General features: G+C 42.9%; 1 protein-coding gene across 2 annotated transcripts in view; it reads left to right on the plus strand.

Annotated features, from left to right (window-relative positions):
* Positions 1–10394, plus strand: part of LOC134196664 (MYCBP-associated protein-like) — a 15664-nt gene extending 5270 nt beyond the window's left edge. For both annotated transcript variants that reach the window (XM_062665871.1, XM_062665872.1), the window contains 10 exons: positions 665–728; positions 792–874; positions 1378–1496; positions 1555–1667; positions 2498–2987; positions 3553–3699; positions 3899–4195; positions 5261–5382; positions 9147–9495; positions 9962–10394. In XM_062665871.1, the coding sequence (XP_062521855.1) occupies positions 665–728; positions 792–874; positions 1378–1496; positions 1555–1667; positions 2498–2987; positions 3553–3699; positions 3899–4195; positions 5261–5382; positions 9147–9495; positions 9962–10150 (1973 nt within the window). In that variant the 3' untranslated portion in view covers positions 10151–10394. The remainder of the gene's footprint in view (positions 1–664; positions 729–791; positions 875–1377; positions 1497–1554; positions 1668–2497; positions 2988–3552; positions 3700–3898; positions 4196–5260; positions 5383–9146; positions 9496–9961) is intronic.
* Positions 10395–10485: the final 91 nt, after the last annotated feature.

Genomic DNA, 10485 nt, shown 5'->3' on the forward strand with positions numbered 1-10485 from the left:
TCTCATAAATTGGTACTATTACAAGCTATATGATGATCTAAACTAAATAACTCTAAAAACTACACAAACAAAAAGGACCCTTAGGCCCTACACATACAATGATTTAATAATTTGCAACTGTAGTATTCATTCTGTGAATGCTATATAACTTGTCTGCTATAACTACTTGCTCTTAAATTGGGCCTTGTTTCTTTCCCTCATCATCTCTAGACAACTCGGCCAGCTTGTTCAGATAGTTGGAGGCTTGTATCTCCCAACGACCAAAATGTTCAACAACCAAGGCAACAAAAGATGGTTTGATGCCTCCTGGAAGAAGCTCTTGGTTGTATTTAACCTCTTTTCTCTCCTCCCTCCTTGAGGCCGCATTTATACCTGCTGTGCTAGCAGCCAATGCTAGCAAGTCAGTGCACCAGGGATGTGCTAGAGAATTGTCTAGTTCTGTGTCGTGGCCAGTTTAGGGATCGATGACAACAATGTCTGGTCTGTTGTCATTGTTGAGGTATCGATGAGTCGGTTCTTTGCTGTGCTGGAAGTTCAGTTCGGTCAAACACTCTGACCAGACATGCTGTTTGTCTGTCTGTCTGTCTGTCTGTTTGTTTGTCTGTCTGTCTGTTTGTATCCATCTGTTTCTGTATTCACCTGGGGATCACAACTTTCTGATCAGATCGAGTGGGCAGCGAATTCTGGCGACAACATGAACAAATAGGCACTGATGAAGGAGGCATCAAGTAAAGAGTTAATTGATATCTTTACCTGTGACTTAATTCATGCATAACTGCTCTACTTTTCAGTCTTACTTTAACACAAACAGAAAAAGGTCACCCACCAGCCATAGAACATGTTGGCAAGTCAATCAGAACACAAATAGAAACAGGTGTGTTGATACATGTTGCATAGTTCATCTAACGTGTAAACAGGTGGACAGACAGACAGACAGACAGAAGGACAGACAGACAGAAGGACAGACAGACAGAAGGACAGACAGACAGAAGGACAGACAGACAGAAGGACAGACAGACAGAAGGACAGACAGACAGAAGGACAGACAGACAGAAGGACAGACAGACAGAGGGACAGACAAACAGACAGACAGATAGATAGATAGACAGATGGGCAGATAGACGGACAGACAGACACATAGACAGACAGACAGACAGCCAAAGACAGAAGGAAAGACAGAAGACAGACAGACGGACAGACAGAGAGGCAGACAGACGGACAGACAGACACATAGACAGACAGACAGACAGACAGACAAATAAACTCACAGAGAATGAGGAATTACTACACAACAATCAATACACACACCTGAACACCCAACACCAACAACGATGCACACAAATTCTCCTCACTTTTTTACTTACTTATTGTATTTAGGCATGTTCTGGCCTGCTCATGTTGCCCCAGTCAACTACCCGTGGAAGGTCTCACCTTACCTTGCCCAGAGAACCAAGCAGTTGCAGCCGATCATGAATGAAATTGATCCCTACTATCCAGTGAGTTGGGAGAGACAGTCGTGGATGAGCTGCTGTATTCCAATGGTTTCTGTTGTAGGATTTTAGTCAGTTGGAGGTGCTGGGGAAGGCTCCGTCTCGGTTGAAAGGTACTACAGTGTTGGCTGCTCTGACTGAAACGTCTGAGGAGCCTGAAATTGAGGAAGAGCTAATGTGAGTATTTAGAATATGGAAGATAGACAGACAAACAGACAGACAGACAGAAAGACAGACACACAAATAGACACGCAGACAGATAGACAAGCACACAGACAGATGGACAGACACACAGACAGACAGATGGACAAGCACACAGACAGATGGACAGACACGGACAGACAGACAGACAGACAGACACAGACAGACAGACAGACAGACAGACAGACAGACAGACAGACAGACAGAAAGACAGACACACAGACAGACAAATGGACAGAAAGACAGACAAATGGACAGACAGACAGACACATGGACAGACACACAGACAGACAGATGGACAGACAGACACAGGCAGACAAACAGAAAACAGACAGAAAGACAGACACACAGACAGACAGATGAACAGACTGACAGACAGACAGAAGCAGACAGAAAGACAAATGGACAGACACACAGACACACAGACAGAGAGACAGACAGATGGACAGACACATAGACAGATGGACAGACAAATTGACAGACAGATGGACAGACAGATAGACAGACAGACAAACAGAAAGACAGATGGACAGACACAAAGACAGACAGACAGAAAGACAGACACACAGACAGAGACATACAGATGGACAGACACAGACAGACACATCCAGACAGACAAACAAATGAACAGACAGACAAATGGACAGACACACAGATGGACAGTCACACACAGACAGAGACAGAAACAGACAGAAAGACAGACACACAGACAGACGGATGGACAAACAAACAAATAACCGGCAGGCGAACAATATTAAAATCTCAAATTCAAAATATAGTCCAAACACTCATTAACCTACATCTAGGTCACCAACAATTGCCGTCAAACCTTCCACACAACCACAAAACGGACCATCTCTTATCTTTGGTGGAAACCACGCCTTCTGGGACGGCATCGAGAATCCGGAAGAGTCACCCGAATTTGAGCCAATACATGCACGTGTCACATTCGAAAATCTCTGCAATCAAATAAGCCTCTCGTCCTTGCACATCGTCAACGATGGAACGACAGCGATTTACTACTCGTGGAAACTGGTCCCGAAGACCAGTAGCCTCGATACGTGTCTGGACCAGGGCATACAGCGTTTCTATTTCAACACGTGCAGTGGGGTTGTGCTGCCGGGTCGCTCGTTGGACTTTCCGTTTATGTTTAAGTCGCCGTATGCGGGGATTTTCAGTGAGACGTGGCAGTTGGAGACGAGGCCTGTGTTGTGTCGGGGAGCTCCGCTGTTGGTGACGCTGAGAGGGGTGACGCGACGAGAGGACAAGTTGAAGGGAATACGGTCGGATATCGAGGTGAGATGAAGAGGCGGGTGTGATGATGATAGAGTGTTGAGGTGGTGATGTGGTTTGGGAGGTGGAAGGCAGGAGGAGTGTGGATGGACTACAGATGGACGGATGAGTGGACAGACTGATTGATGGATAGGCAGATAAACAAACAGTCAGGCAGACAAGTGGACAGACAGACAGGCAGACAGATAGACAGACAGGCAGACAGATAGACAGACAGACAGACAGACAGACAGACAGACAGACAGACAATGGACAGACAGACAATGGACAGACAGGCAGACAGACAGACAAATGGACTAACAGACAAATGGACAGACAGACAGACAGACAGTCAGACAGTCAGACAGACAGACACACCGCGCGTGCACACACACAGACTGGTGGATGGACAGATGGACGGACAAACTGTTGGATAGGAGACAAACGGGTAGATGGACAGACATAAACATACAACTGACATAGATAGGTTATACAACAAAATCTTTAGTGCACACGCTCACGTGCAATATATCACCTTCATTGCTTGATATATCATCATCATTTTGTTCATAAGTGTCTGCATGTATAGGCTGAATTGGAACACCGACAAGCTGTGAATGCTGTGATGCGATTAGTGAACGAGCTTGTGGATGCAGTTAGAACTCCACAGCGCGTTGCTTCTCCTCTGCAAGTGCTGGTTACTGAAGAAGAACGCTTTGAAGAAGCCAATAGTTCAGTAAGACTGATGTTGTGCTTCTAGCATGTGTGTGTGTGTGTGTGTGTGTGTGTGTGTGTGTGTGTGTGTGTGTGTGTGTGTGTGTGTGTCTGTCTGTCTGTCTGTCTGTTGTTTAGCCTCTGTTCATCCATCCATTTTGTCTGTGTCTACCTGTCTGCTCGACCACTTGCCACTTACTCACTGTTACTATGACTTCTAGCTATTCTTCAGTCAAGGAGCGTTTGAGGAACTGAAAACACTATGGAAGAATGCCAACATTCCTGATCATCTTGTAGAGCCACACGAAGTCGAACCAGCACCAGCACGTAGAGACATTGGTTCAGCTAAAGACAAAGTGAAGAAACATGGCGGTGGGAAAGAAGGAAGCAAACCATCAACACAAGGAGGAGCAAAGGCAGGAACAGATGTAGAATATCGATTGCCACCTGAGCTGCAGAAAGAGTTGGATGAGCTCATCATCGAAGAATGGGACTTATCTATAAGGTCTTTGAAAAAGGTATGAATAGATGTGTTTGGCAGATAGATATATGTAGATAGATGGAAGACAGACAGACAGATAAACAGAAAGACAGACAGACAGACAGACAGACAGATAATTTATTCTTGTGCAGATTCTACTTGTACATATGCTAGGATTTTTAAAATACAAATCTGTCCTTCCAAACAACAAAGTCATTAACTAATGGACTTGAATTTGAATGTCAAAATCAAATAATCTATCTAAATCACCATGATTAGGTGACAGTTTTGAAAGTTTTCTAAGGATAACTTTGGCATTGCATCTTTGCAGAATTGTAGAAAATCTTTTTTCTCCAATACGACGTGAACATGGAAGCATTAAAATTTGCTTCTGGATTTGCTGACTGTTGTGACAAATGCTGAAAAAATTCTCTGCCTTCGTGCCCCACCTCCCAAAATGTTCTATCTCAAGAGGAAGACATCTTGATAGATATCCTCAGACAGACAGACAGACAGATAGGTCTTCCCTGGAGAAGTAGATGAGAACATACACAAAAGAGACTATCAAAGTAGTTTGCATTAAACTAAAGCTGAACTCAGTAGATTGCTTGTATTTAGTGTTAGAAATGTAACGTAGAGTTTGTGTTTCAATAAATGAGATAGACAGACAGACAGACAGACAGACAGACAGACAGACAAACAGCTCAATTCCTACACCGCCTGTCACTCCAGTCTATAGACGAAGACGGAAGAAAGAACAGTCGTGAATTTAAGTTATTGTGGCGTAAATGCATGTCGGTAGCTTTGCAAGGTGTAATGCTAGCGTAATTAGCAGAAAGTTGGCAAGACTGGGACATTCTTCATTCGCACGTAGTTAAATTATGGCGTCGGCCGTTTGGGCCAGACTAGAATGTAGTAGTGTTGTTCTTTGAAAATATATGTATTGACAAACAGAAAGACAGACAGACAGACAGACAGACAGACAACCAGACAGACAGAGAGACAGACAGATACAGACACGAGTTGTACATACTTCTCATCGTGTAGCAAGTCAAAGAAATTTGTGTCATACAGATGTAGTGATCTAATTGAGTTTGTTTAGAGAATCCTGCTGGTTGAGACTGATGCACGACGAGAAGACTACCTTGCTCATGTAAATCGAATTGTTGTCAGCATGTCTTTTCCGCCTCTGAATGCAAAGCAAGAGCAGCTTTACAACATCGGGTATGTAGCAACAGTAAATACACGTACAGACAGACAGACAGACAGATTGTTTATTTGAATGCTTACTCTACCGATAACAAGCGCTAACTTTATGCAAAACAATAACAGTCAATGGGCAAAATGTTGAATATCTCTATCTATACTACTAAAATCGGCAGTGTTTGTGTATATATATATATATATATATATATATATATATATATATATATATATATATATATGTATATGTATATGTATAAGTTTGATAGCCGGCTAGACCGAATTGCCCACAAGGCTAAAATTTGGGGTACGGGTGTAACTTGACATGGGTAAGAACATAGGCAGGGTGGTGTCGTCTTCCAGCTTTTTTAGTCGGGTCCCCTTTTGGGGGTGCATCGCACAACGACATAATGCTGTTCATTGTTCAAGAAGGAAACCGAATGCCCCTGATAGACTCAATTTGAAGGAAGTTCCTTTACTTGAACTCAATCACGTAGGGTAGTTTTGTTTTCTACTAACTAAGAGTGCAATGCTCACTTTCAATATCCATTGTTTGTTCACATGCCATTGTTACTTCACAATGCTATAGCTATCCAGCAGTCCCATCAGACTGCGTTATCTGAGCAAGCTGTAGTTGATTTGTTTATCTTAAACATCAAACTACATCCAGAGCAAAAAGATAAGAGTTCTGAAAAGAAATATTGTTTAGTGCGTAGGTAGGTTGGAAACAGCTGAGTATATTCTAAAATATCCCAGGAGGACCCGCTTCTACTCGCTCGCATTGGACAACATCAAACTACGGCCAGAGCAAAGACATAGAGGTCCACTTTAGTAATGGTCAGTGCATAGATTGGAAATGTGCTGAGTATATTCTAAAATATCCAAGGAGGACCCGCCTCCACTCACAAGCGAATTACTCTGCAACGGCTCGATCATTGGACCTCCACCAAAATTAAGCTGACCTCAGACGGTATGCACGGAGCGTGTCGTTTCTTACCGGTGACGTCAAAAACGACAAGATATTTTTGTGTAGGATATCTGGGTATTTAGAAATACGCCTACCGTTGGTTTTTCCGAGTACGCTTGCCGAATACCTGCCACATTCCATACGCCTGTTTCCTGCAAAGACAGCATTGTCTTCCAAGTGAAATGGCTCCGAGAAGACTCACTGAAGAGACGTGTGACTGCATTTGCACTGAATCCAACCTAAATGTTTCCTGCACCGAGTGCTACACTGGGAGTGTGAAAACATCGAAAACGGAGACCAAACAGTGCGCTAAATGATGCATGCCTGCATGTCAAGCTACTGCATGTATTCTATGGGTGAGTAAGAAACTGCACGTGACTAGCAAGTTTCTGTTACCCAGATATATATCTCTGAACGGGAAAGTCGCTGCAAATTCCTTGGAATGGGACACTCGGTTAAGTTTTCATTTGTCTTCAACAAGATATTAACTAATTAGCACATTCCAGTTTATTCAAACAGATGCTCACACCAGACATTTGAATTGAATCCACACAGGGAGTGTGTCGATTTCTGCCAAAAAATTGCACATAACGTGTCTACACACGCTCAAACTGACTCTTCCATCATAACACTACAGTACTCTGCCTGTACAAAGGACGGGTCATGTATCTAGTCATATGTAAAGTCATCGAAGTTGCACTTAGACAACTTTGACAACTTCTTAAAAATCACTCAAGAGTTGCAAGACTGTAACTACAGACGGTTGCTTCCTCCATCTATTTCGAAAGTCTGCTTCATTGTTCCTTCCATGTTCATCTTTCAACTTCATGTGGAGATCTTATTTAAATATTCTTCAGCCATAGGGCCCCAAAAGCCGAAGTGCTCGAATACCAATGGGATACACGGTGTGGTAGACTCTGATATGGATTGTTGTTGACCATATTTTGCCATCTTTCTTTTGTTCTCGCATCTCTGCCGCATAGCCTGACCTTTTGGCAGCTGATTTTAGGGTGTTGCAAGAATGTGGGTGAGCCATTGAAATATCCAAGTCTGTTGTGGAATATTCAGTGGGATCGTATGTTGCTATATCCGGTCGGTTCTCTGAGTTGATATATCTGTTTCTAGACTCAACTTGATGAGGAATGTTTAATTCATCTAAACATTTAGCCCAAGTCGAGACGATTGTATTATGTTGCCACACTGGCCCCTGCCAAACTTGCAGGTTAATGGATGGTAACCATGTTTATCAAAACTTGGGCCACAGTCACGCTTGGTAACAATTTTGAGGAAAAGGTAAAGGAATGCCAAGTCTCAGGAATGCTGCCAACCGAAATTCTGAAGATTTAATAACAAATTTTGGTGCTGAAAAGATAACTTGAAGCCATGAACCAGCTCGACGTCCCTGACAAGACCTTGTCCTTGCAGCATGCTTGACAGAAGATGTTTGCATAACACATGTTGCAGCATTTTCTTCAGCGATATCAGAGCTTAGGCGATTTTGGAGTTTACTGGATTTGCCATAAGTCCAGACAATGTGTGAGGTGTAAGTGCCTCTCCATCCAATCCTACAGTGGCAGGAAGGCTTGCAACTGCCTCACAAAGATGCTGATAGAAAGGAGGTAAACTAGCATAGTTGATTAGATTGTCACATAGATCTGCTCTAGATGGAAATCTTTGAGGAATTTTGCATAGTGGATTACACCATGATCCCACAACGGCAGCAGTGGAGATTTTCATCAAGGTTGTAATGCCAAAACCTCCCAATTTGATCTTAAGAGATGGTTGTTTCCATGCCAACTCATCAAGTGAGCTCAACCCAGTATTTACGCGAATGTGTCTCTTGATAGTTGGTCATGAATATAAGAAGCTTGATTTAAAACGAGGGGGCACACATTTTGCTAAATAATTTAGTGTAGGAACATGACAGCACCGAAGTAGGAGAAGTGCACTCTGATGATCATTCATGGTGAGCAATTGAGAACAGAGAACTTCGACCTGCAGCTGCTGTCTTGTTACATCTAGACTGGACGTAGGAATCATTGCCAACAGGAACTCCAAGGATTTCAACACCAGAAGTTACTACAGGAACTGAGTAGCTGTTTACATGACTCTCTTGCAAATATATTTCACATTTTCGATCACAAATCATCAGGTTGATGGATCGGAGTTCTTTTCTTAGCTCATTTAGAACAGACTCATACTGTTGACTGTAGCCGACAACAAAAATGTCATCCAAGTAAGCCAAAATAGCAAGGTCAATGTGCTTCATTTGAAACCTGTTGATAACTGGGTGTATAGACAAAGCGAATAGAAAAGGACACAAGGGATCTCTGGATAACTGACACAGATTTACCATTGAAGTACGCCAATGGACTAGTGATGCAATACATTTGTTGGACATGAGCATGCACTTCAGGAAAGTGAGTTACCACCTCATTCAAATGTTGTTGTCTTGAGACACAATTGAAGGCGATGGAATATCTGTTTTAAGAATTCCCAATTCTGGATCTGACTCCAGTAGCATTTGAATGTGGTGGAGTAGCATTTTGATCCTCCTGGTGTAGCTACTCCATTTTGAAGGGGAGCGAAGTAAGACGTCAAACCTGGCTTCAGCTGCAGACAAAATAAATTGTCTTTGCCGTCAATCATCGTCAGACAGACGACAAACAGATAAACATACATACATACATACATACATACATACATACATACAGACAGACAGACAGGCATGACACTTAGGAGACCAATTTTTCAAGACCTAACACAGCAAATAAGGAAACTTCCATTCGTATTCAATTGCAACCTCACATCATTTCAGATACGAATTACTTGCCGACTGGGTTGATCTAAGTGTCAGCTCTTCGGCTCGCATACGCAACACACTCGGTCTTCCCGAAAAAAGCTTCATCAAATCAGAAGCCACAGAAGTTGAACAACCTCCTCCTGAAACCAACAAGAAGCAGAAAGAGAGCAGAGGCAAAGTTGGTGGAGATAAAGGAGGAGGAAAGAGGGACAAGGCTGCTGAGTCGAAAGGATCAAAACGAGGAGAGAAGGAGAAGGTTGGTGAGGATCGGCCGACGTCAAAGTCGAAGCCCGTTGCTAGTGGAAGGAGGTCACGTGGTGGAGGAAGCCCACCAAAGAAAGGAGCTGTCACTGTGGTGGAGGATGTAAGCTACCGGCATGTGTGTACACACTCATAAACCAGTCACACACACACACACAAACACAAACAAACAAACACATAAACACAAACACGCACACAAACAAACACATAAACACACACATGCAGACACACAGTGGCACAAAAAACACATGCAGACAAACAAACAAACGCAAACACAAGCAAACACACACACACACACACACACACACACACACACACACACACACACACACACCAATCAAACACATGCACAGAAACAAACCAAAAACACAAACAAAAACACACATGCAAACAAACACAAACAACCCTACAAGCACACATGTAAACAGACACACAAACAAACACACACACAAACAAACACAAACAAACAAACACACACACAAACAAACACAAACAAACAAACACAAACAAACACAAACGCACGCACACACACACACACCTGTTAACATCATATATTATGGATGTGTTAGCACGTGTCAAGTGAAGTCCGTATTGCTCAATCCGACGTGGACGTGTCGAAAGCCGAAGATCCCGTACTACAAGCTAAGTACGACGAGCAATTCTACATGCAAGTCTACACCTCCCTACAAATCATACTAGACAGAATGACAATGCTGTTCGAAGAGGTCAGCACTAGGGGACAAAGTACAGGTAAATAACCTCACCTATTGAGTAGTTAGAGATCTCAGTATCCCTAACTAATCAATAGTCGTAGTATTCACGATCAGTTATAGACGATAAACACGAAACGAACCTATTCGATTGAGTTCTGGTGTCAACACGTTTGGTCACGTGCAGACATAGTGACGTCTGTCCACGTGACCACCTCGATTTTTAATTAATTAATTTTTTCATAGCGTGGTAAGTCGCCACGAAAATTAAAAACGTAATTAATTAATTAACATCAACTATAATAATGAGCGCATGCGCTACATTCCAGTTGTTCTGCCCTTGGTCTACATGCAGAGGCATTACTGTAACCCTAGCGCATGCG

This window comes from Corticium candelabrum, chromosome 21, assembly GCF_963422355.1.
Source record: "Corticium candelabrum chromosome 21, ooCorCand1.1, whole genome shotgun sequence".
In the NCBI taxonomy this organism is placed as follows: domain Eukaryota; kingdom Metazoa; phylum Porifera; class Homoscleromorpha; order Homosclerophorida; family Plakinidae; genus Corticium; species Corticium candelabrum.